This window comes from Molossus molossus, unplaced genomic scaffold, assembly GCF_014108415.1.
Source record: "Molossus molossus isolate mMolMol1 unplaced genomic scaffold, mMolMol1.p scaffold_m16_p_1, whole genome shotgun sequence".
NCBI classification, from domain to species: Eukaryota; Metazoa; Chordata; class Mammalia; order Chiroptera; family Molossidae; genus Molossus; species Molossus molossus.
Window position 1 is genome coordinate 195,177,204 of NW_023425344.1, and position 27,289 is coordinate 195,204,492.

The following is a 27,289-nucleotide window of genomic DNA, read 5'->3' on the forward strand; positions in this document are numbered from 1 at the left end:
ATAGGGCTTATCTCATTGTAAGATCATATATTTTGATATAGGGTTTGGAAAATATGGTCACCTGTCACTGGCTTCACTAAAGCCTTTATAGCAGGAGTTTAGGCTGAGTTCCTTTTCTGTGGTTTCTCCTTCTTTCTAAGGCATTGGTCACTAAATATATCTTTAGGGAAAACAGCCAGAGCATGAGCCTGTAAGTACATTTTAAGCTATGAGTAAGTACATCCCAGGGTGCCTGTTGTTAATTCTGCTGCACTTCACGTAGTGATTCTGGGATGGCCTCTCTATTGGTTGTTTCCTTTTCCCTTTTGGGCAATAACTTTCTTTTCATTCCATGATTTATTAGGGCTTTTCAAGGAAATTTTGCCTCATATTATTTCAAGTCCTGGAGGTTGTTAGTAGGCTTAGAGTACAGTTTTTAAAAACTGATTTTTAAATACTAAATACCATTATAAAGAAGTTTTTAAAAACTCAACTATGGAGAATTTCAAACATAAACAAATAGAGACTAAAGTATGTAATGAATCATTGACCCTTCACCCAGCACCCCAGCAACCCTCAAGCTGAAGTCAGTCCTGTCCTGTCTACACCCCATCTACTTCCTCCACCCTGTACCCAGATGTCATAAATATTTATTTAAGAGCATTTATCTGAAAGATAAAAAACTATCTCCTAAGATAATCACAATGCTATTATCATGTCCTGAAAAGTTAATATTTATCTTAGAGGGAGATATTTTAAAGATATAAGTGGAGAAAAATTTACCAACAAATATAGTGCCAAAAATCACTCTTCATTTTTTTGTGTGTTCTGGTTTTGATCCAAAGCATACTGACATTTTGTGAAAACGATAGCACTCTCGGCTCCTTTGCAGCTTTACTGTATATCGAATGTATGATTGAGGCGAAACCATCAGTTCCCTTTTCCTCCCTCTAAGAGGAACCAAGGATGTTTCTTTCTGTTGGACCCTGTTTACATATTCTGGGCAATTCCCCAGAACCTTTTCCAACTTCCAAAGCTCCCTATTCATTCAGCAAATATTTATTGAGAAACTCATTGCGTGTCAATCACTATTAGATGCCAGCGATTATGGTGGAAAAGAAGACAAGCAGGACCCTAGACTTCTTGGAGCTTCCTGTTGATAGACGAGCAGTCCTGACACACATGACAATACTAATAGTCACTTCATTATGGTTGTGAATGTCCTGGAGACCCAAGCAGGCTGAAGGACCAGTGAAGATGTCCTTGAGGGAGGGACTGTCGGAGCACTGCAGACAGAGCAAATAGACTGTGTCACTGCCCTGGGGCAAGAGGACGTTGGCTGATAAAGGAACAGAAAGGAGGCAGTGAGGCTGGATTGGGCCGAGGCTGAGAGGACCATAGATCAAAGGAGGCTGGAGGAGAGCGTCCCCATCCTGGGCTCACCCCTTCTCAATGCCTCAGGACCCTGTGGTCTGGGCTGCCACGTGGAGATGTGAGTTCTAGCTCCCCTCCGACTCTTGGCTCTTTTGAAGGCGTTGTAGTCAAAGAAGGAGTTCACATTTGGCAAGACATGGACAGGCCCTGGAAGGCTCCACCTTGGAAGAACTAGGAATGTTTACACAGTAGGTTTATTGTGAGGATTAAAAAATATTGTACAATAAAATGGCTAAACAACAAATATTTTTCCCCTTCTCTTTCTTCATAAATGTTCCTTCTCTGTCCCTGTCGCAGTCCAGCAGCCCTTACGCTGCCTCAGGGACCCTCTCCGTGTGGGGTGGCCTGTGCTGGTGGCCCTGGCGCTCCCCTGAGGGTCTTTCATTTACACCCTGATTTTATAATAATTTCTTAGTTTTAGTTCTTTGAAAAATGAAATAAAAAGTATTAATTCAAAAATAATGCCTCTTTGGCCCCCAAAATCAAAGAGTATAAAGAAAAAAATGAAACTGGCATTACAGGCTTGGATTCCATCTTTCTAGATGTTTTATACACACAAACACACATTTTAAAAAAAAAAAAATGGGAATATGGAAATTACTGTTTTTTACTGAAGGGATCTTTGCTGTCTTTCCATGTGCCTAGCTTTTAGGTCCACGCCCCTAGAGCAGTGATTCACAGACCCTGTGTCCCCAGCCTTGTTTGTGTGTTCCTGCACGGTGGTGGCCCTCGTCCCCCCTCCAGGGCAGGGAGGCAGAGTCCGCTGAGTCCAGCCGCCTGAGCATTTTCCTGGAAGCCAGCCCACCGTGAAGCCTGTGCTCTGCAGAGGTGCATGTCACCAAAGCCGCGCGTCTGGGCGTGTTTTGCAGGAACCGGGTGGAGCTGTGCGGAAGCGCATATGCTTTTGTTTCCCGGCACCGGCAGTTTCATTAGAGCGCTTCCTCTTCCTAACTGCATGCCTGTCTGATCCCAGCCTGTCACTCCTCCGAGACCCACTCGACAGGCTGCTCACCTCAACTGGATGTACACATTCTAGGGGTGTCAGTGCCTGTGGGCCCAGGTGTGAGACTCAAGTGGAAGCATTTTCCAGACTCAAGTATAGTCACAGTTCCTCATATCCCACCTCTCCCCAGTTATGTGCAGAAGAGTGGCAAGCTGAATGTTTTATTTTCTTATTTAAAATAAATAAATATTATATATATATATATATATATTTTAATCCTCACCCAAGGATATTCTTCTATTTATCATCAGATAGAGTGGGAGGGAGGGAAAGAAACATTGATGTGAGAGAGAGACATCAACTGGTTGCCTCCTGCATGACCCCAATCAAGGCAGGGACAAACCGCAACCGAGGTATGTGCCCTTGGTCAGAATCGAACCCACGACTCTTTGGTCCGAGGGCCAAACCAACCAGGGCTGTTTACTTACTTTTTAAAAAAGCTCACATTGTAAGCAAGCAAAAGGGTGTAAAGAGAAAAATGGACAGTTGTCTTGATCTCTAGCACCCTGCACCACCCTGCTGTCCTATCCTTGGGGTCATCACTGTGGTTAGTGTGTCGTGTATCTTTCTAGACTTTTCTAAACTGTGAACGAATGAGATTATAAAATATTAGTGTTCTTCCACAAATGAATGGTTTTAAAATACAAATGGCAGTTTGATGTGTCAAAAATATTTTGCGAGTGCATGGGAAGAATGTATGCAAAGGTTTTGACCCAAAGTGTACTAAAAATTAGTGGCAAAGCAGAATGGCCATTATGGGATTTAGGCTCCCGGACTGTGTTGGTTGAAGTAGCAGGGTTCGCCCCAGGGAAAACGGGGCTCGGCCAGTTTGTCTGTGAAGTCTTGTCCCTGGTCTCGATTTTTCTCTTGACCCTTCTCTTCGATGTCGAGGCCCCTACTCTGTCCCCCTACATGTAACAAGGCCTGCGTGTGGGAGGTGTACTTAGTGCAGACAGAATTGGGCTTGAATCCAGATGTGTGACAGTTAGCAAGTCACTACGCTTCTCTGAACCTGAGTTTTCTCAGCTGTGAAGTAGAGAGGACAGTCACTATGCCAAGAGTGAAGATTAAATGTGCTAAGGGACATTTCCAGCATATAGTATGCGCTCAATACATCTAAGTTTCTTTTTTTCCTGCTTCTTAAGCCTTCATTCTAGAAAAGTATGTTAGGATCTGGACATGTTACCTCTTCCCAAGGGTATTTGCACCCCAAACTGATCACAGCTTTAACTGGAGAAATGGAGGCACAGGAAGGTTCATTTGCAGTGAAGTTGTGCCCCTCTGCCTGTTTCTGCAGAAATACTTCGTGAATAATCACAACAGGTTGTGTACTCAGCTCAGAGCTGGTCCCAGAGTCAGTCCTAACCTCAGAGGACAATTTGGCTGCCAGATGGCGACCAACATTCCCCTCTGCGTACCTTAATCTCCTGCATTTCAGGCCACATGTTTAGTGAGGAGGTTGAAGGCACACAGAGGAACTGGTATAAGGGAAGACAGCATTACCAGGATGTCAGAGTTCAGACGCTTGCTCTGGTTATTGAGGATGACACAAGTCCATCTGGCCCTTTTGTGAGAATTAGAGAAAGGCGCCCCCGCTGGGAAAATGGGGCCCTGCAGATGCACTTCTAGTTGGGTAGACAGGGCTTTGGTAGAAATTAGAGAAAGGAGATCTCTGCCTTTCAGGGTAAAGACAGGCTCTGCCCATGCCAGGTGCAACTGGTGAGCAGAGACTGGATTTCTGCTGGCCTCTCCGCCTGCGGCCGGGCACCTCAATGCGGGGCACAGCCTGCACGACTATTGCAGCTGTTTTCATATGGACTAAAGAGTCACTGTTCTTTTCTCTTTTCCTGCCCTTTCCCAGCATCCCGACCCAAGCAATGGGGAGCCAACCAGGAAACTTCCTCAGGGTGTTGTCTATGGCGTGGTGCGAAGATCCGATCAAAACCAGCAGAAAGAGATGGTGGTGTATGGGTGGTCCACCAATCAGCTGAAGGAAGAGATGAATTACATCAAAGATGTGAGTCATTGAAGGATTTTTTGTTTCTGGTTTATACTTTCTGTAGCATGTAAGAGGGTGGAGTTGGAAGCATTGATGTGAGTGTAACATGGCATTTTGGGAGAATTCTTACATTATTCAGGATAGCTATGTTTTACATATCTTTATGGTCTTGTTAAGAGTACAGATGAGCCCAGAGAGGCCCGGGTTCAGTTCCCGCTAAGGGCATGTACCTCGGTTGCAGTTTGTCCCCGGCCCTGGTTGGGTCGTGCGGGAGGCAGCCACTCGATGTGTCCCTTTCATGTCGATATTTCTCTTTTCTCTCTCTTCCTCTTTCTCCCTCCCACTCTATCTGAACAAAAAATGGAAAAATGTCCTCAAGTGAGGATAAAAAAAATGTACAGATGAAATTCTGCAGTGAGGTATAGCTTGAGAGAGGTTCTGGGTGTTACTAAGCAGGGCTACTCAGGAGACCAGTGACTTTCTTCTTTTGTGTATGATGTGGTGACTCTTAAGTGGTTTTGCTTATTATATTGTATCCTCCCAGTGCATGAGTTTGGACAACTTGTATACATTCGGATGCTTATAGATGCGGGTAACAGAAAAGCCAGTGCAGAAGGAAATTTGTCTCATGTGAGGATGAGTCCAGGGGTGGGTGGGCTCAATGCACGGCATGGCCAGGCTCGGGTCTAGTTCTCTGCCTTCCTCTGGTTCTTCCTCCTTCAGCCACAAGCTCATAGTATCATCTGAAAACAGGAGTGTCTGGAGGAAGAAAGGAAGCCACTCTTCTCTGGTCGCTTTTTAAAAGCCCTCCATTAAGCTTCTCCTGTGCCTCATTGGCCAGGACCGGGTCCCTTGCCCATTCCCAAATCCATCGTTGGCGTGGGGAATGGGGTAACTGTGGCTGGTTACGACCGAGCAGTCGCTCCCGCCTCCGCCTCCATGGCTCTGTGTCAGGGTCTGCCCGGAGCCGGCTGAGGCGGGAGTGGGGGCCGGGTGCTGGTGGGGGGCACAGGCAGCATCGGCTGTGCGCTTCTCAGGAACCTCGTGCTCACCGGGTTCTCCCACATCGACCTGGTTGATCTGGATACTGTTGATCTCAGCAACCTCAACAGGCAGTTTTTGTTTCAAAAGAAACATGTTGGAAGATCAAAGGCCCAGGTTGCCAAAGAAAGTGTACTGCAGTTTTACCCGAAAGCTAATATCATAGCTTACCATGACAGCTTCATGAACCCCGACTATCATGTGGAATTTTTCAACAATTTATATCGGTTATGAATGCGTTAGACAACAGAGCTGCCCGCAACTGTGTTAATAGGATGTGTCTGGCAGCTGACTTCCCTCTTATTGAGGGTGGACCTGCTGGTCATCTTGGGCAAGTGACTGCTATCAAAAAGGGTGTGACTGAGAGTCAGGAACGTCATCCCAAACCCACTCGGAGAACTTCTCCTGGCTGAGCAGTTCATAACATACCTTCAGAACTTGTTCTTTGCATCGTTTGACAAAGTGTTTGTTCAGCCAGCTGCTTGGGGAAGACGATGCTGATCCGGAAGGATCTCCTGACAGCTGCCCCTGAAGCTTCCGGGAACCGATGGAAGCTGAAGCCAGAGCCAGAGCAGCGAATGGAGATGCTGACATTCAACGTATTTCCTCAGAGAAATGGGCGAAATCAACTGGACATGATCCAGTGGAACATTTACCACGCCTTTAAAGATGATATCAGTTATCTACTGACAATGGACAACTATGGCAGAAAAGGAAACCTCCGATTCCATTGGACTGGGCTGAAGTACAGAGTCCAAGCAGAAGAAATCAATGCAGCAGATCAACAAAATGAACACCAGTTAGGTCTCAAAGACCAGCAGGTTCTAGGTGTAAAGAGCTATGCACATCTTTTTTCAAAGAGCATTGAGACTTTGAGAGTTCATTTAGCAGCAAAGGGGGAAGGCACTGAGCTCATGTGGGACAAGGGTGACCCATCTACAATGGATTTTGTCACCTCTGCTCCAAACCTCAGGATGCATATTTTCAGTATGAATATTAAGAGCAGATTTGATATAAAATCAAAGGCAGGGAACATTATTCCTGCTGTCACTACTATTAGTGTAGTGATTGCTGGGTGAATGGTATTGGAAGGACTGAGGATTTCATCAGGAAAAATAGACCAGTGTAGAACAATTCTTTTGACTAAACAACCAAACCCAAGGAAGAAGCTCCCTGTGCCTTGTGCACTGGGTCTTCGCAGCCCTGATTGTTGCGAATGTGCCAGCAAGCCAGAGGTGCCTGTGCTGCCGATGTCCCTAACGTGACCGTCCTCACGTTACAACATACGACTGTGAAAGGAAAATTTGCTATGGTAGCACCAGATGTCCAAATCGAAGACAGGAGAGGAACGATCCTAATATCTTTAGAAGAGGGAGAGACAGAAGCTAATAATTACAAGAAGTTGTCAGAATTTGGAATTAGAAATGGGAGCTGCCTTCAAGCAGACGGCTTCCTTCAGGACCACACTTCATCCATCAACATCCTTCGTAGTGAAGACCTAGGAAAGGAGGTTGAATTTGAAGTTGTTGGTGATGCCCCAGAACAAGTGGGGCCCAAACAAGCGGAAGATGCTGCCAAAAGCATAACCAAGGGCAGCGATGATGGAGCTCCGCCCTCCATGTCCACAGCCCAAGAGCAAGATGATGTGCTGCCATTGACTCAGGTGAAGAAGGTCCTTCAAATAGCGCGGACATTTGGGAAGAAGAGAGGAGTCGCAGAGGAAATCAGATGAAAGAGAGTATAGCAGTACAAAGAGGTCGTGCACAGAACAGACAGAAGAGCTTGATGATGGACGGCAGTGGACTGAGCAGCAGGGCCGCTAACAGAGCCTCTTACTGCATTCGGGCTCCTGGGCAGACCCAGGTTGTCTGTTATGTCCTTTGTTCAAAGGGAAAAAGTTGACACCGGTGACTTGAAGATGATTCTTCTTCTTTTGAAAGGGCTCATTTTGCTAGAACTGTTAGACACATTGAGATATGCTGTGTGGAAAGCAGGAATATCGTTTTAAAACCCCTTGGGCAAAGCGTTTGCATAATCAGTCATGAGAGGAAACAACACAATGCATGTTGCCTTTTTTTTTAATCTTCACCAGAGGATATTACGTTTATCCTCAGACAGAGTGGGGGGGGAGAGAGAGAGAGAGAGAGAGAGAGAGAAACATCGATGTGAGAGAGACACATCGACTGGTTGCCACCCGCATGACCCCAGAGAGTCGGGGATGAACTGCAACCGAGGTATGTGCCCTTGGCTGGAATTGAACCCGGGACTCCTTGGTCCGCAGACCGATGCTCTAACCGCTGAGCCAAACCAGCCAGGGCATGTTGCCTTTTAAAATGTAAATACCTTTAGGTATCATTTAATAGTTTAAAATATTGTGGTTTAGTAAAGTTGGTACCTGGTCACAAATATTATGCCTTTATTTTTGGTTAGAAAAAGAATTATTTTGAACCTAGATCTAACCATTTTCATACTCTTAACTGAAACAGATACAAAAAGTATCAAGTGCTTTGCATTGAAACTTTAAAAATATTAACTGGCACTATGTATATTGATGTAAAACAGTGTCAATTTACTAAGTATTCAGCTTGTACTGCCTGGTATATCTGTGTAGGAAGCCAATTTCTGTATTGTTACAGTTTCAGGTTATTTATATTTGATGTTTTTTGAAACAAATATGACTACATTGTACTTATGGACCAAATAAACGGCCTCTGCATGCTTGTATGTGCTTGTACGTACCTGCATAGCTCACGGGTCAGCTGCCTCGTTGGGTTTATCTGTCGTATTTACTGTAGGCATGTGAATTCATTCCTTTTAAAAAATTAACTTGTAGCCCTGGCCGGTTTGGCTCAGCGGTTAGAGCGTCGGCCTGTGGTTCTGAGAGACCCGGGTTCAGTTCCCGCTAAGGGCATGTACCTCGGTTGCAATTTGTCCCCGGCCCTGGATGGTTGTGCGGGTGGCAGCCACTTGATGTGTCCCTTTCACATCGATGTTTCTCTCTCTCTCTCTGTTCCTCTCTCTCCCCCACTCTGCCTGAACAAAAAATGGAAAAATGTCCTCGGGTGAGGATAAAAAAAAAAAAAAATTAACTTGTAATGGATGTGAAGTTAAAAGATTTCCACTGTTTGCCAGGGATGATTAATTTCTAAAATAAAGCTTTTAATGGCGGAAAATCCCCCACAAAACAGTTGGTCTGAAACAGATGCTGCGAAGTCAACCACAATAGACATTGTTAAGCTCAGTCCAGTCAATGCCATTCCTTGTATTTAATATTATATTTTTAATCATGTTTTTTTTTTTCTTTTTTTGGAGAAAATTTGGAAAACACAAAAATGTAATAAGAAAATAAAATCACCCATAATTCCAGTACTCAACCAGAGCATTTGGAGCATTTCCTTCCAAATTTTTTTTATCATCTGTCTATAATAGATCTCCATTCCTTTTTGGTTCTTTTGGTCTCTGTAGATTGACCAATGCCTCTGTTGACCAAGCCAGAGTGATGAGCTGCTGTGACATTGATGGTCCTCAAATCCTGAGCTGTGGACTAGATGTGCTCGTGAGCAGCAGGGCATTGTGGGGCCGTGGAGTACCCCATGGACCTTGGTTCAAGGTCCAGCTCTCTGTTTGGCCCAGCCAAACTTGTGCCCTCTGTAGGCTTCAGTTTTGTCATGCATACATCATGGGGCTGGGAAGGGACCCCTAAAGTAAAAACCTCCAGCCCAGCATACCCCATTTTATTTGGTGGGTTTGTGGATAAAACATGAAGTCATGTTGTCAGCTTTTGTGTGGGGTTTTTAAAAGAACATCTTATTGAATATCAAAAATAATAAACGATTTGGGTACTTTTTTTTTTAATCCTTACCTGAGGATATTTATTTTTACATTTATCTTCAGACAGAGTGGGAGGGGGAGAGAGAAAGAGAGAGAGAGAGAGAGAAAGAGAGAGAGAGAGAGAGAGAGAAGCATTGATGTGAGAGAGACACATCAACTGATTGCCTCCTGCATGACCCCAACCAGGGCCGGGGATGAACCACAACCAAGGTACGTACCCTTGGTCAGAATTGAACACGAGACTCTTTGGTCCGCAGGCTGATGCTCTAACCTCTGAGCCATACTGACCAGGGCTGGGTACTTTCTTTAATGTATCTTGAAGGTTTTGGATACTTATATAATTATAAGGAACAAAAAAAATCTTATTTTGATTAAAAAATAATAATAAAGCTTAGCAGGGAAAATAAAGAAAATCCAAAACAGCACAGGACACATGTGCCAACCACCAGCCTCAAATCCCTGGTCATCCATCTCCCAAAATATAATTTTTAATCTTTAGAGAATCTCATTCTTATTTTTCCTGTATAGGAACAGCTTGGACATTTCTTGTCTTCTGTATTTTTCTTATTCTTTAAATTTTTTTTCTTTATTACTTTTTAGAGAGAGAGGAAGGGAGAGGAAAAGAGAGATAGAAACATCAATGAGAGAGAACATCAGTTGGCTACCTCCTGCATGTCCCCCACTGGAAATCGAGTCCACAACCTGGGCATGTGCCCTGACCGGGAATCAAACCAGTGACCTCTTGGTGGATGGGTCGACGCTCAACCACTGAGCCACACTGGTCGGGCTGTCTTCTGTATTTTTCAGTGGAAATACTTACTCCTTCATTTAAATGCCCCAGATAATGTCAAATCCATCCCTGGCCTGCTCATTCCTAAGCATGTTTATGGGATTGTCGGTCCTCTCTTGCTGTGAGTGATCCTGGTCCAGCTGGCTTCCTGAATGTTTGCCACTCAGCTCAAGGTCATGCTCACCCCCCACTGGTGAGCAGCACAAGAGCCAGCTCAGGGCCACGGATGAAAGACATTCTGCCTGCCCACTGCTTCAAATACCCACCTGGCCCCATACATAATTATCATATTATTGGCTATATTCCCTATTCTGTAATCTACATCTCTGTAACTATCAATTTGTACAGCTTAATTTCTTCACCTTTTTCCCCCAGCCTCCAAACCCCCACCCTTCTGACAGCTGTCAGTCTGTTCCCTGTATCTATGAGTCTGTTTCTATTTTGTTGAAAGTATACTATTACTATAATTCATCTGGGGAAGGCTTGGCATCTTAACTGTCCCCTCCCAATCTCCACCAGTCTCCAGTCACCCCTAATAAACATACAGTCTGGTTTTCAAATGTGCTAATTCTGCAAATGCAGCTTTAAGATTACATCCCCCTATGCTGTCCCCTTCATGCCTGTGGTCATTCTAACGAAACTGCTGCCTTTGACCCTTGCTGTAGTGGAAGTTCCAGAGACTCCCTGTTCTAGCCGAAGATCTCTGAGTTCTCTCTCCATCTTAGAGGCATCAGGAGACGGGAGAAGGCAGGGACTGTAAGATTTTTTTGTTTTTATTTTTAAAAATATTCAAGGCCCCATTACTCTTCCGGAAGTACTACTGTAGAGAATCTTGAACAGTGTTTTTGTGAACAGGTGTTTTAGAGATCACCTTGACTGTTGCTATATTTAGTGGTTCATGTATTATTGGTAATTACTGAGGAGCTCGCTTCCAAATTTATGGGTGGTCCAGGGTTCATACTTCCCTGCATTATATTCCAGACATTTAATTGCTCTTTGGCAGGCAGAGCAGAGATAGGGAAAATTGGGGGTTGCTTTTGCTTGTCGATCCTTTCATCCATGAGTTTGCAGTGAATTTTTAAAAATTTTCTACTTATAAAAAATGTGTGATGGGAAAAGGGCCAAACTTTTCCTGAATTCTGGTTTTGAAGGCAATGGGTGCTTTGTTGAAACTAAAGCATTTTTCCTTCAGAGTTTATTATTTGGATAATCAATATTTATTAATAATGATATAATCATAATATGCTTTTATCAATAATAATATAATTCCCTTGGTTTCTAACTAGGTACCAGGAGTGATCTTATTCCTTAATTTCCCAGATTGTCCTGTTCTTAAGATTTTTTGTATGTGTGGAGGCCCTTTTCTCATCAGGGTTTCTTAAAAGATTTGGAAATCTTGCATGAAAATGTTGTAGCTTGTTCTCTAACCAGCATCTTTGTGGACTGCAGGTGAGAGCCACTTTGGAAAAAGTGAGGAAGCGAATGTACGGAGACTATGATGAAATGAGACAGAAGATTCGACAGATCACCCAGGAGCTGTCAGTAAGTCAGGGTCTCTGTGACCTGGGAATATGGAGGGATGACAGAGCTTGGAGCTCCCTCTCGGTGGCTGGTGTCGGAGATACTTGAGTTTATGATATTCTTTATGACTGGAATCATATTTTAAATGAACTGGGGGAATTTTATTACAGAGTAAAGTATATTATTTAAAGGATTTTTATTTTTGTAGGATGAGTATTATTCCTTAAATCAAAGTATTTCCTCCAAAGTCAGGAACAAGACAAGGAAGCCAGCTATCATGATATGAATTATTGTGTCTGAGGTGCTAGCCAATGGAATTAAACAAGAGAAATAAATTTAGAGGTATAAAAACTGGATAGTAGGTATAAAACTATCACTGTTTATAAACTATATGATTATATACCCAGAAAGCCCAACTGATCCAATGAAAAAACTAAACAATAAAAGAATTCTGTCAAGTAGCAGGGTAAAAAATTAACCTTTTATACTTTTTAAATGTTTGAACTATGCGACTGTATTACCTACTCAAAAATTTAAGAAAAGACAACTTTCTCTGATTTAACCAAGCTAATGCTTGTGAGAAAAAATTAAAAAAAAAAATATATTTGTGATGAATAATCTTGAATGTCTATGACATACTCTCCAAGAGTTAATAATTGCAGGTCAGGAGCACAGTTACAACAGCCATGCATTAGAGTTTCCTCTGTGGCTTGGCTGTGAGATTATCAGCTTAAGTAAGACCGGCCTTGATTACAGGGGCAGGGGTTTATAAACATCTACCCGGCCCATTCTCCCTGGCACGCAGGAGGCGCTTTGTGAAATTCTTACCTACTGTGGAAACTCAGCTATCCAGTGACAGACACTAACAACTTTAATTAATATCAGATAATGCATACATAAACAAGTCTCTGCACACCCTTGTTTTCTCAAGCTCGAACTGTCACAGGAGCTCTGCCTGTAGTCTCCTCCTCCAGGCCACACCACACACTGCAGCCAGACTGATTGCCAAATTACTGCTATGTGAGCACGCCCCTGAACAAGAACGCGCCACCTGTTCCGGGTCCCAGACTGCTGTTTCAACTCTCCCATCCCCAGGGGGCACCTCCTTCTGCACTGTGCCTGGCTGCTTTCTGTGGCTCTCACAAGGGCGTACCCTTGAGCCTTCTCAGAACCCTTCCCCTTTGCTCTTCTGCCACCCTGCCTCTCTGTTGCCAGCCCCTCTTAAGGTCTAGCTCAAGACTGGTCTCTGATGAACTCTTTCAAATGCATCAAATGCACACACCCTACAAAGACAACACAACAGCAGCAGCAGCCACAAAACAACTCTTGAGAATTAGGTGAGCCCAAAGTATAGTCTTTCTACGGTGGGTAGAAAGAACAAGAAGGCACAAGAAGATATTCCAACTGTGTTTAATTCCAGCTGTGCCATTTCTTAGCTCTTTGTGTGCAAACCCTTTACCTTCTCTGATTCTGTTTCCTGCCCACAAAGGGCAGTGTCTGGCTGCCACGTGGTGGTGGTGTGAGGACTGAGGCCCCGGAGGTGAATGTGTAAAAAATGATCCAAAGGAAAAGTACTCGTCTTTCTGATCTCTGGGTCATGCAGATGTTGACCTTTCACTTTAAAGCTGTACATGAAATATTGAAGTGGGTGTGGCTACTATCAGGAGACAGTTCCAGCCTGAACAAAGATTATTGGGGGTTTTGGATTGGTTTTGTGTAACTGTCTCTTCAATCTGTCCAGGTTTCACAGGCTCAGAAGGACTATCTAGAGAATCACATCCAAACACAGTCGTCAGCCCTGGACAGCGTTAACGCCGTGAGCTCAGCATTGGCGTCAGACTCCATTGACCTGCAGGTATTCCTCTGCTCACTTACGTGGGGTGCAGCCAGCCTAGCCAGGAGTGGGCCCTGCGAGTGTGTCACAGGGTGTCCTCAGCTCTACTCAGAGCCCTGTGAAAAATGGCCCCAGTGAAGGCTGTGCTGGGAAGACGGTGGAGGAGGCTGAAGGAGGCGCTTCCAAAGGGAGACTGTAAACCTTTGTGTTGCAGTTGTTTTGCCCTCGTTAAAATGGGGGCTCAGATTCTGAGTTCCATGCTGGGATGTCACTTGCTCCCCTGGATCCCCAGGTGGTCTTAACTGTCAGTGTCCAGCACAGCACGTCGGCCCCAGCCCCGCAGCCCTGGTTTACAGGAAGGCCCAGCCAGGCGCAGAACAGAAGGCCCCCGTGTTCATCACTGGCAGTGACTCCCAAAGGCTGTGAAGTAATTTTTCTTAATTGAGAAATTATTTTGCCTTAAAAGAAGTCACATGCATTTTTAAGACTCTCTGGTCGTACCAGACAGGGAACAGAAAGCCTCAGGGTCTTACATGTATGCAAGTGTGTGTTGTCCGCTCCTCTGAAGGGGCTTGCGCTTCTGATTCATTGATGTGCTGGAGTGTACCCCTCAGATGCTGCCCATTGCTGTTCTTCCAGCTGCGTTCCCCCGCCCCCCTCACAGGCAGACTACTTGTCAATGTTAGTTTGTTTCTCCCGAAACAGCCTCCCTTGGCTTTAGTTTCCAAACATGGGAACAGTAGTTTCTGCCCCACCTCCAGCTTTATCTGGCTCTTATCTTTTTACCCTCCTCTTGAAAGTTCCACAGGCCATTTCACTTCCTTTCTGGTTCCATACAAATAATTGACCAGAAAAACAAATGCATTTTCATGTTAGGGTTATCCACTTCCCCAGAACCTGGTTTTCTCTAATAAAAAGTGTTGGGGCAGCAGCGCCACCAAGCAAGCCAGGCCACTGGCCCACAGCGGGCCTGGGTGCGCCCCTGTTTGGATTTGTCTGGGAGGCCCATTTCTGGTGGGGCCCCCGCGTCCCACCCTCTTCCTGGCTCTGCACAGTGCGGGCCAGTTTCCCCTGGCCGCAGGCCGAGCACCACTCCATTCAATAGGCTTTGTTCTCCCTGACTCCTGCCGTCATGGGCGCCGGCCAAGGCTCCCTTCCTTCCCTCCTGGACATCTCACTCCTGGCCAACTCGGAGATGCTGGTACCCCACCTGAGTCCGCACCTGGCTGCTATCTGTACTAAATGTCTGGGTTTTCTTTCCCGTGATACTTCTGACCGACACTCCCGGCATTTATTTCAGAGCTGTTAGGACAGGGTCAACTGTTACTCGGGTACCCTGACTCATTCCTAGTTATGGTCCAGCTGCTTAGTCCTGGGCAAACAGAGGAGCCTTACCAGGAAAAGATTACAAACCATTGTTAAAAAGGAGAAGGAGAAGAACTGGAGGAAGGGGAGGAAAAAGAAGGGGGTAGGAAAAAAGTCGGTAAAGAGAGGTACCATCTCACAGGCAGGAAACTCAACTGAGTCTGAAGGTAGTTGGCTTTTGATTTCTGCAAGGCCCCTACCTCTTGTCCATTCTACCCATCCTCATTATTATGTACGGCCAGACCGGACCTTGGTTTGATGTCACAGAATGTCAGAGCTGGAATCTACCCATCCTCATTATTATGTACGGCCAGACCGGACCTTGGTTTGATTTCACAGAATGTCAGAGCTGGAAAGAACTGTTGAGATGATCTCCATCCCTCCTTGTTTCATGGATAAGCAGATTGAGGCCAACAGAGGGAAGTGACTTTATCAGGGTGTCTAGCTAGTGACAGAGCCAGGACCAGAACCCTGGTCTCTTGGTCCAGTGATAGGTTCCTGAGCACAAGAGTAGTATCCATCAAGACGGTGGGGCCGGAGGGGTGGTTGGGCCCGGCGGTTCCTGTAGCCCCTCGCAGCTTCCCTGTTCTGTGAGTCCATTTTCCAGTGGCTCCCGTATTTATTGCCATTGAAAATTCTTTCTCTGGTTCAAATATGTGTAGAAATGAGGCTTTTTATCCAAGATGGAGGCTAAGGATTTGGGGGAGCTTTAGAGACAGATCATCTACAAAGAGGACAGAGATGTTAAAAAGTGTGTCCAACACCAGAGTTTCCAAATCTTCTGATTTAAAGTTGTAGATGACTGGGGAGGTGGTAGAAGGCGCCTGGAACCCAGTCTCCAGTGGTAGGAATTCGGGGCTCTGGAAGCCGTTTCTCTGTAAGGAGAGTTGACCAAGTAGAAGCATGAAGTAGCAGCACATTCATTTGAACATTCTTGCTCCAGTGGGCGGCCTGGAGCAATAAACAACAGGCTCAGGCACTCATCTGAGTCACCAAACTGTTCCCTGGTGCTCCCTCATCACCACCCTCCTCTGCCCGGGGAGGAAGGCGAAGCATTTGCGGGCGTTACAGCCACCCCGGCCGCGCTGTCTGTCCTGACAAGCGGTCTAGTGAGAGTCCCTACGAGAAAAAAAAGGAAAACACCTCTATTCTACAACACACATTTTGTCTTTGTGATTTCATTGTGGGAATTTGCAAAGTATAGAAAACACAAAGAGGAAACTAAATATCATCCATAATCCTGTCACCAGGGAAAACCATGATTTGGATTTTGGTGAATATCTTCCTAGTCTTTAAAAATGTTCTCTGTATAAACACCTTTGAACAAATGCTTGTACGTTTTTTCAAAACGAGGTTGTTCTAGACTTACTGTCTTCAAACCCAGTTTTTTCCAGGTGGAATGGTGGCTCATGAGCACTTTCCCTGGGAAAGCCTCCGTTTTATTCCACTTCCGTCCATCCTGACAGCGGAGGCGGCATCGGAGAGCCGGGGTATGGGGAGGTTCTCGAGCACCGTGGGGACCCTCAGCCCCGCAAACACCAGGGTCCGGGTTTGTGTCTCGGTGGCCTGACCTCGACCTTAGTGGCTGATGACAGAGATGGGGTGCGTGACTCTGGTCATGGTTTTTCACACCACGAGGTCTGTTTTGTTATTTTTACCCCATTAGAAAACACTTGTGGATGTTACTTTGGAAAATAGCGACATTAAGGATCAAATCAGAAATTTGCAGCAGACGTATCAAGCGTCCATGGACAAGCTGCAGGAAAAGCAGAGGCAGTTAGAGGCAGCGCATGTTGAGAACCAGCTACTGAAAATGAAGGTAAAGTATGGGGAGGGGGCACGTGGATTTCCTACTGACTTTTCTTTCCTTCTCTCTCTCCTCCCATCTTCAACTCTCTCTGTTCTCTTCTTCATTGAGTTGAATTTTCTCACCCTTTTATGGCCAACCCCACAGGGCTTGGCTTGAAGCCACTGAGGAGCCTTCTGTGCTCACAGCTGTCAGTGCAGGTTGGGGGTGCCCCATAAAACCCCTGCTGGGGCTCTGCCTGGGCCCCGTGGCCTCCAGGGCTGCTGAGACAGTCACCGTGGCACTGCTGTTACTTACGGGGAGACCCGTGGGATGCCCACAGTGCTGCGACTTCGGCAGCTTCCCTGTTCAGATGTTCTCTGAGGCTCAGGCCTGTCTGTGGGTTTGACAACAAAGAGCCGAAGGGCACACAGAAAGGAAACCGATGGGTGACCAAGCACTCTGGCCAGTGTCCCTCTTGCTCGCCAGGTGTCCTTTGTTCCACTGCTGGGCCCCTGATGCCCTCCCAAATGTGAAACATGGGTAGCTTTCCCCCCCATGGCAGGAGTAGGCCCACGCATGTCAGGCAGAAGGCACTCGGCGAATTATTTCTGAATGAATTCATTTTTATTTAAGTCTGTGGTTTTCACACTGTAAACAACTCAGCCTTATGCTGTCCTAGAGGAGAGGGCCTTCTGGGTAGTGATCCCGGTAACGTATTGCTCAAACCCAGAATATATCTGGGAGTGAATGGGGGTGCTATTAAGAACTTAGGGGCCCAGCCGGTGTGGCTCAGTGGTTGAACGTTGACCCATGCACCAAGAGGTCGCCAGTTCGATTCCTGGTCAGGGCACATGCCCAGGTGTGGGCCTGATCCCCAGTGGGGGGCATGCAGGAGGCAGCCAGTCCGTGTTCTCTCTCGTCGATGTTTCCACCTCTCTCTAAACGCAATAAAGAACATAAAAAAGAACTTAGGGGAACAGCCCTCCCTGTGGGCTGCTCAGATGGGGAGGAGGGCAGACTGGTCCCTGTGATCGCCGCCCCATGGGGCTGTGCGGGCCCCGTCCGCTCGGCCACACAAGACTCCCTGGGGGGGGAGGGGGAGCAAGGCCACCGGGCTCCTGTCTGCTTCCACGTCAAACACAGCAGCTCTTCTTTTTATTGTTCATATATTATATTTCCGAGCGAGAGTTACTTTGAAAAAAAGGGGTGCGTGTCTGAAGAAGTCTGCGATGACTGTTTGAAGTCTTTCCCTGGGCTTAGGAGCTCTGGCTGGTCCTTCATTCCACAAATACAGTGTGGGGCAGAGTAGGTTTACATTGTGAGTACGTGAAGCAAGATTGATTCTTGTATATTATTTATTAATTATTGTGATATTTTCCACACAGACAACGGTAAACCTACCTTTGTCCCACCCTGTACTGAGCGCCCACTGTATGTGTCTGTCCTGGACACTGCTGCTGTCCCGGGTGGGCACAGTAGACAGTCTGGCAGTCTGGCTCCTTCCAAGGAGACCAAGCCCCTAGATCCAGCCTACAGTTGCCTGTTTTAGAAACTGATGCTTTACCCCCAAAATAAATAAAAAAGTGATAGGACTCAGAGTGTTTCATGTGACCTGGATGCGGAGGACACGGGACCGGAGGGACAGAGCCCTCTCTGGAAGTGCATGTTTGCCGTGGAAATGGGTGCAGGACGCCCCTCGGCTGATGGCAACCTCTGTTCAGGGTTTTCCGTTCTGTGGGTCTGGGTACCAGAGCGTGCCTAGTGATGAGAGGGAGAGTTAGAGGGCCCCTTGGAAGTAAACGTCACGTAGCCTAGTGAGGTTGAAGCACTCCTCACTTACCCAGCGCTACGTAGGCAGCAGACTCCGCGTTCGGAACAAGCAGTGAGCTAGAAGGAGGGGACACAGACACACCTGCAGCAGCATAAAGTCAATGGCACAAAGTCCACAGGCAAGGACAGGGCCACCTCCGCCCTGAGCCCTCCCCACCCGCAACTCCACTGACTTTTCCTCATCTCCCGAGCTGGATCAGCCCGTTGCCCAAACCAGGTGGGAATTTTTCCAAATGCAACGTGTGGGAAAGCACAGAGGTGTGGAAAGGATGAGTCCAAATTTTATAGGAGTTTGTCCTTCCTAGTGATTGATTGGCTATTGCAGCCAATGGGACAGCTTCAGCTCCGTGTGGGCACTTTCTCTTCAAAGGCCTCCCTGCTTTTCTGACATAATTTTTTAAAAAAGTAATATTGGACCTAAGGAGGAAAAGTCAGACAATACGAAAGGTGATCTGCAGCTATGCCTGCACCAGTTTGCATTCCCACCAGCAGTGGAAGAGGGTTCCAGTTCCTCCACATTCGCCAGTTGTATCACTGAGACCGTCTTGCCCATCACCATCCCTGTGCGTGTGAGTGGGTTCTCACTGTGGGTGTGCAGTGCCTGCTCATGAGTGGTGTTGAACATCGTTTCTTGTGCTTGTAGGTCATTTGTGTATCTTCTTATGGGCCTTTGACCATTATTAAATTGGGTTATTTATATTATATTGTTGAGTTGTAATTATTCTTTATATATTCGGGTTACAAGCTGTTAGATATGCGATTTGTAAATATTTTCTCACACTCTCCCAAATATTTTCTCCTATCAGTTTCTTTTTATTTTTTGTATCCTCACCTGAGGACATTTTTCCATTTTTTTGTTCAGAGGGAGTGGAGGGAGAGAGAGGAAGAGAGAGAGAGAGAAACATTGAGATGAAAGGGACACATCGAGTGGCTGCCACCTGCATGACCAACCAGGGCCGGGGACAAACTGCAACCGAGGTACACGCCCTTAGCGGGAACCGAACCCGGGTCTCTCTGGACTGCAGGCTGATGCTCTAACCGCTGAGCCAAACCGGCCAGGGCTCCTATCAGTTTCTCGATGGTATCCTTTGAAGCACAGAAGTTTGTTTGTTTGTCTTTTTGAGTTAAAGAAATTTTATTCTACTAGTTAGACTTACAGTGCTTGTTTGTCGAAGCCCAGAAGTTTTTAGCATTGAGTACTGAGGAAGTGTAACTCATATTTGGTCACCTGTGCTTTTGGTCTCATATCTAAGAAACCACTGCCTAATCGAAGGTCACAAAGACTTCCCTTGTTTTCTTCTAACAGTCCTGTGGTTATAGTTTTTGCCTGTAAGCCTTTGATCTAGTTCAAGTTAAGCTTTATATATGGTGTGTTAGGGACCCAGTTTTATTCTTTTTCACATGTCTATCCAGTTGTACCAACACCATTTGTTGAAAAAACTATTCTTTCCCACTGAGTAATCTTAATTGGTAATTTTTATAACAGGTAAATTATTTATTTGGTTTCAAGTCATTGCTACAAAACAAAGTATATTCAGAAATAGAATATTTATATCTGTAATATATATATTTCTTTTCTTCCTCCTACAGATAACCTTTTTATTTAATTTTATAGTTTATTCTGCTCTGACCCAGTTCTAATAATATAGTGGTCTTATGTCTCAGCCCACAATAGAATAGTCAAGGATTAAAAAAACACATATCTTTCTGGGGCCAATTAGGATATGGACCTAGTATCCAGAAGAAAAAGTTTGTTAAAATTGATAGACTAGCCCTGACCAGTTTGGCTCAGCAGTTTGAGTGTTGGCCCGTGAACCAAAGAGTCTTGGGTTCGATTTTGACCAAAGTCATGTACCTGGGTGGTGGTTCATACCCGGCCCTGGTCGGGGTCATGCGGGAGGCAACCAGTTGATGTGTCTCTCTCACATCAGTGTTTCTCTCTCTCTACCTCTCTCCTTCCCTCCCATTCTATCTGAAGATAAATGGAAAAATATCCTCGGGTAAGGATTAAAACAATAACACTGATAGAATAAAAAATGATGAAATTTCAAGATCAAAAGAACATTAGACAGGAAAAGTTGAAGGAAGGAGTTTGATAAGACAGTGGCACATGGCCACATTTTAGAGAGAATTCAATTTAAAAATGGCTAAATTTGCCCTGGCCGGTTTAGCTGAGCCGTTAGAGCATCAGCCTGTGGACCAATGAGTCGCAAGTTTGATTCTGGTCAAGGGCATGTGCTGTACCTCAGTAGTGGTTTGTTCCCGGCCCTGCTCGGGCCGTGCAGGAGGCAACCAGTGGACGTGTCCCTCTCACGTCGATGTTTCTCTCTGTCTCTCCCTCTCTCTCCCTCCCACTCTATCTGAAGATAAAATGGAAAAAATATCCTGGGGTGAGGGGAAAAAAGGGCTACATTTGGGGGGCCAGTTTAATGCTTAGGTAAGTTTTCGCCTTTTGAAAAACGCACTCATGTGGAATGCCTCTTCCTGATCGCGTGGAGTAAGTCAGTACAAAGTGCCACTTTCTGGTGTCTCTGCACCTCTTCTCCCCGCCTCTGCCCCTGGCCCTGGGCCTCGGTCCCTGCTGCCCCTGTCTGCTGAGCCCTGGTTGGAGGGCTCCCTCCTGTGCGCCACGCCTGATACTCGGGTGATGCCCAGCCCCTGCGACAGCTGTCCTCCCAACGTGTCCCGTAGGTGGAGTCGTCGCACGCAGCCAACGCTGAGGCCATGCGAGAGATGACGCGGAAGCTGTACGGCCAGTACGAGGACAGGCTGCGCGAGGAGCAGCGGCGGCACGGTGCCGAGAAGGAGGCTCTGCTGGTGCGTCCTGCTGGGGGTCGGTGTGGTCGCTGTCCCTGAGGTCCACGCGGGGGGGCCAACTAGGCTCATGTGTGTGGGGGAAGTAACGGTCATTCATCAGTAATGATACAAGAATAAGCTCTGTGCTTCACGTACCACAACTGTAACCCTGCTTTCGCCCCACCCTGTGGCCGGTGTCTGCTGGCAGGTGAGTTAGTGGGCTGACCGCTGGTGAGGGGTCAAGGAGTTTATTGTTCACTCGTTCACTCCCTTCCCTTTCCCTCCCTTCCTTGTCCCCTCTGCTCAGAACAGCCCCCGGTCTCCAGCTCTCAATACCCCCCTTTCTCTAGCTAATATGACCATTTGCCAGCACCCAAGCAGGTCCTGGGCTCACTGCAGCTGTGTCCTCCCCCTCCGCTTGCTCCTCTCCGCCTGTCCTCGCCCCTGCCTAGGAGCGCTGAGGTGCCACCGGCTGCGAGGTGCAGTCTTCCCCAGTCCCGCAGCCAGAGTCCTTGCCCCGGGCAAGCCCACTCGCTCTCCCGCTCCGCCGTGGCCTTCCCTTGTGCCTGTGGTTAGTTGAGTGGGGCTGTGTCTCACATCTCGGCTCCCCTGGGACAGCATAAGTCCCTTGAAGGTGGGGACCCCCCGTCTGCCCTACCCTGTGCCTTTGTAGGTATGATCAATGTGCCGCAGGCTGGACGGAGCGGGTGCTGGGCCGTAAGGAGGACGATGCGTCCTGCACTCGGCTCCAGGTCTGGCTCGATCCCCTGTCCGTGGCGTTGACATTCTGAGCATCTGGCCAAGCGATAAATTCACAAGCTTATTTTAGACATAGGGACTCAAGGGAAAAAATAACTAGGCTTATTAAAAAGCCGTGCGATGTGCCTTTATTGACAGATGAGAACCAGAATCACGGGAGTTGAGTTCGTGATCTGTGAGACACACCTAGGCCCCAAGGTCATCGTTTACAGAGGCACTGTGACTTAGCAAGCCCCTGGTTGGTAGCCTAGGGACTCCTTGACTCTGCTGAGGGGAGTGTGTTGCTTTTGCAGGAGGAAACGAATAGTTTTCTGAAAATGATCGAAGAAGCCAATAAAAAGATGCAGGTGGCAGAGATCAGCCTAGAAGAGAAAGACCAGAGGATTGGGGAGCTGGACAGGCTGATCGAACGCATGGAAAAGGTAACAGACACAGTTCCTGTCAGTTGCCACTTCGCAGATGCCCCTGAGTCTCCTCAGTCCGCTGCAGGCCTATCCAGAGGTCTGAGGTGCCCTCCGCTCGGACATCTCAGCCCTGCAATCGGGGGGTTAAAAAAAAAAAGACCAAACTGTCAAAGTATGAGGAAGCCCAAGAAAGTTCTAATTTTTCCATGGTGACTGTTTTGATGCTTTAAAAAACATTACATGTAAAATTATTTACAAAAATGAATATTTTAGCAGCCCTGCTTTGCTGGGGCCTCAGGCATGAACTTAGTTTACTCGTTGAGTGGTTGAGTCCTATTTAGACGACACATCTACACCCCAAGCCTGTGTTTCTGTGGTGTGCATCTGAAAGGTTGGCTTCTCTCTGACATGCCACATTCAGAGTAGGGGACACCTCATTTCTCTGTGACTGGGGATAGGGTGATGTGTGGGGAAGGCAGGAGCTCAGCTGGGATAATGAAGCTAGCCTAGAGAAAGGCGGGAGGCCAGAGATCAGGCAGGAAGTAGAGAAAGGGAAGAAAGGGCGGAGAGAGGAAAGAAAGGAAGGGAGGGAAAAAGAGGGGAGGGTGACCTTTAGCAGGTGACAGCTGACTTTTGGGGAAGGGGTGGTAGCCGAGGGCCAAGTCTGGGTCTGATTTCTGGAAAATGATTCTCTAGCTGCATTTGAGTTTGCAGAACAGTGGTGACCTGCCACAACCGTGACATACTAGCCCCCTGAACTCATGCTAGGTGCTGAGATGCTCTAGGTCGATGATGGAGGGAGGGGAGATGACACATCGATTGGCTGCCTCCTGCATGACCCTGACCAGGGCTGGGGATTGTACTGCAACCAAGCTATGTGCCCTTGACCAGAATCGAACCCGTGACTCTTTGGTCTGAGGACTGACGCTGTAACTGCTGAGCCAAACCAGTCAGAGCTGGTCAGTAACAATCTTTTAAGGAGTGTGTTCTCCAGACCAGCTGGTGTGGCTCAGTGGATTAAGCAGCGTCCCATGGACTGAGAGGTCCCAGTTTGATTCCCAGTCAGGGTATATGCCCGGGTTGGGGGCTCGATCCCCAGTAGGGGGTGTGCAGGAGGCAGCCAATGGATGTTTCTCGCTCACATCGATGTTTCTGTCTCTACCTCTCTCTCTAAAAAATCAATAAAAGCATATTAAAAAAAAAAAAAAGAGTACGTTCTCCCTGGGACCCTTCTGCAGAGTAGATCATGTTCTACGCCTTGATCTGGGTGGTGATTTTGCCAGGTAATCAGGTGTATACAAATATATAAGAAATTGTTGTGTGATGTACACTTAGATTTGTTTTACCTCAATTTAGAAAAGTACCAAACCTTTAAAGTGCTATAAATTAGGCCTTAACAGCTCTGGCGGGGGACGGAGGGGGTGAAGGGCGGCTTACTTGTGAAAGGTGCATCGCTGTTATTTCAGGGCTAATGTAAACTTCCAGCCAGTGCCTACCACGGGGGGCGAGGGGTCATGCTGCCCAGGCTGGGCGGTCGGAATGGCATGCTCTGTGCAGCTTGCGAAATAAGAACAAAGGCCCAGCCAAAGCCGGCCCTCCTTTATGACTGAGTACTTGGATGGTAGGACACTCTTCCTGCAGGTGGCTGCCCCCACTCGTGGGTCTGCTCCTTGGGGTGCCACGGCTTACAGCTTCAGAAGCTGTGGGACTAAGATTTCAAAGATTTGCTTTTAACAATTTGGCAGAAAAGAGGTTTGGAATTTATAGAATGAGTGAGAGTTTATAGGGGAGCATTTCTGAGAATACGGCTGAGCACAGTAGTACTTGGGGGAGAGGGATAGTAAGGTGTGTGCTCCCAGTGAGGGAGCAGAGGTGGCGAACTTCATTTTCAGGAAAATGTACGGCACCGGCGTCAGGAATGTATCTCTAGTATGGTTTCAGTCACCATGAGCACTGTGCTTTTATGAACGTTTCCCACTCTCTCCATTGAAATGATTGTCCAGATTCTACATTGTTTTTTGCGGGTAAACTTCTAACTTGACACAGAAACAGCCAAGTTTGCACAGCTTGAAGTCTGCGTCAGTTTCCCGCTGCTGCTGTAACAAATCACCGCGGTTAGTGGCTTAGAACAACGCACACTTACCCTCTTACTGTTCTGGAGGTGAGAAGTTCTGCAATCAGTGTGTGGACTGGGCTGGATTCCGTCTGGAAGCTCCAGAGGATAACCACGCCTGCCTTTCCTAAGTTCTCGAGACCCTTATGTTCCCGGACTCGAGGCCCACCCCATCTGTGAAGCAGCTGGTGGTGTCCAGTCTGTTTCTCTCTGACTCACCCTCCTTCCAGTAAGGGCCCAACTGGATAATCCAGGGTAGTTTCCCCACGAACTTAACCACATCTGCAAAGTTCTTTTTTCTGTGTGAGGCAACATATTCTCGGGTTCCAGGGATGAGGATGTAGCGTGGTCGGGAGGCATCGTTCTCACCAGCACGGGAGGTCTTCACAGGTGAGCACACCTGTGTGAACACCCCCAGGCTTGGGTATAGACTCTTACCTGAATTCCAGAGCCTCTTTTGTGGGTAACACAGAAAACAATCAAGAACTTTGCAGTATTGCAGGCCACTGTTAGAGTCGCAGTGATCGTTATTTGGAACTATACATCTCACAGCCTCTGAGCCTCGCCTGCAGAACCCTTTGTATGGCTTTATCCAGGGTGTTTGTCTCCCTGCAAACACACACCAGCACATGTGGCACTTTTGAGCTTTGTTTACACTCTGGTGAGTGGGTGTTTTACTCACCCATTGGTAGTGACAGAGACATCCATCTCTGTCCAATTTGGTTTAATCCACTGATAAAAAGGTCAGCGTCTGTCGTTTCAGGAACGCCATCAACTGCAGCGACAACTCCTAGAGCACGAAAGAGAAATGTCCGGGGAGATGACTGCTTCTGACGACGAGAGGTAAGATGCCATGCCCTGCACCTGTACTGGATTCCGATGGCGGACGCACGGTGTGTGGGGGGGCTCCCACGGTCCGTTCCTTTTCCACTCATCTGAGCATCTCTTACTGCAGACGTACACGTGAGAAAACATTGCTCGAGAGCTCCCAGTGTGGGGCTGTCTCTGTGGGAGCTTTGCAGCCACCTCCCACAGCTGTGGTTAGTTCGGTGGGACACACTTTATTATTATTATTTTTATTGAGTTTTAGAGACAGGGAGGGAGAGATAGAAACATCGATGAGAGAGAACATCGATTGGCCACCTCCTGAATGCCCCCCACTGGGGATCGAGCCTGCAACCTGGGCATGTGTCCTGACCGGGAATCGAACCGGCGACCTCTTGGTGCGTGGGTCAATGCTCAACCACTGAGCCACACCGGCCAGGCAGTGGGACACACTTTAATCTTGCACTGTCACAAGTGCAAAAGTTCAGTCTTCCTCTGCTCTTTGTAACCTCGAACTCCACAGGATGCACCTTGTTTTGATGAGAACACATTGACTGTGACTATACCGTTGCCACGGAAACGAATTGTAAAATGTCTTTGTTTCCAAACATTGCTCAGTCGCCCCTTCCCTGTCCCCTGTCTCCGAGTGTATGCGACGCTGCGTAGAAATGCGGAAGTAGTACATGGTCTCTTCCAGAAATCTGAAGGCCGAGAGGCCATGCACGGCCTCTATTGAGGGAGAGTGAGGTTGGGACGATTTGAGCAGTTGGGGCAGGTCACCTAACCTCCCTGAGCATTTGCTTGTCTGGGAAGTGGGGATTCATCTGTAAAGGAGGAGGGGGTTATGATGGTCACAACAGCACCCATCTCATGGGTTATTATTATTCAGGAACTGTTGGACATCCTGCCTGCCACATAGTATCTGCTGAAAAAATACCTGTTTTCCTTCCTCTTATGCAACTTCAGAGCCTGCAGGGAATAGGAGACTTCCCTGGTCTGTCGTGTAGTGTTGCGGAGGGACCTGGCAGAGATGGGAAGTGGTTAGCTCCCCACAGACCCGTCATCAGTGCTCAGATCCCGTGGCCCCTGAGAACTGAAGAGCTGTCTGCTGCTTCCTTTGGCTGCTTTGAAAGCAGCTACATCAGAGAGTAATTTTTGCTGTCTTAAAACCAAAGCATGAAATGTTTTACAATGTAGTTCACTCTATTTTGATGAAGAGAAGGACTTTCAACGTGTTTTCCGTTGTCCCAAAATAATCACATATAGAACAGTGATAATTCCAGACTTCCCGGGACTCTGTTGGGAGCTCCGATTTCAGATATTTTATGTGTTCCTAGATGCCTCTCTTCTGTTCTCCTAATCAAGGTAATTTACGGGATGTTCCAAATTGTATTAACTCCAAAACAGAGAGCCTCTTCTACCCGTAAATGGTACCAACACCTACTCTCCCAGTGCCCGGAAAGTGCAGTAACGATCCTTATTCAGGGTAAAACTTACAAATGCGAACTTGAAAGAGTCCTGTTTCTTCGATGGTGGAGGTAATGACCGAGGGTGCACCTGACGTTAGGGTGCACCTTGGAGGTCCCTTCCCTGTCCTTGGCAATAGCCCTTTCCAGCGGTGCCTTCCCATGCTGGTGCTGCTGCTTTGGTTTAGGACTCAGGGGCTGTCTCTTCCGTTCGTGTTAGGTACCAGCAGCTGGAGGAGGCCTCTGCCAGCCTCCGGGAACGGATCAGACATCTAGATGACATGGTGCATTGCCAGCAGAAGAAAGTCAAGCAGATGGTGGAGGAGGTAAGCCCTTGTCAGAGGTCATGGGCCGGGAGCGCTTCCTGCGGCAGGGACATTTCAGCCCTAGAGCCAGACCTGACTCTCAGCTCAGTTCTCTGTGGCCTCACAGTGGACTTGCTCAGATCACTGCCGTCCTGGCCCCGAGGGAAATTTCCTCCTACGTCCCCGTGGTGATTATTCCTTTAAA

The 27,289-nt window shown here is 47.2% G+C and overlaps 1 protein-coding gene and 1 pseudogene across 2 annotated transcripts in view; both read left to right on the forward strand.

Moving 5' to 3' along the window:
• Positions 1-27,289, forward strand: part of LOC118634185 (myocardial zonula adherens protein) — a 96,937-nt gene that overhangs the window by 22,483 nt on the left and 47,165 nt on the right. For both annotated transcript variants that reach the window (XM_036268536.1, XM_036268545.1), the window contains exons 3-10: positions 4,278-4,433; positions 11,527-11,619; positions 13,340-13,453; positions 16,464-16,616; positions 21,108-21,233; positions 22,265-22,393; positions 25,252-25,331; positions 27,000-27,105. In XM_036268536.1, the coding sequence (XP_036124429.1) occupies positions 4,278-4,433; positions 11,527-11,619; positions 13,340-13,453; positions 16,464-16,616; positions 21,108-21,233; positions 22,265-22,393; positions 25,252-25,331; positions 27,000-27,105 (957 nt within the window). The remainder of the gene's footprint in view (positions 1-4,277; positions 4,434-11,526; positions 11,620-13,339; positions 13,454-16,463; positions 16,617-21,107; positions 21,234-22,264; positions 22,394-25,251; positions 25,332-26,999; positions 27,106-27,289) is intronic.
• LOC118640486 lies at positions 5,302-7,279 on the forward strand (annotated as a pseudogene).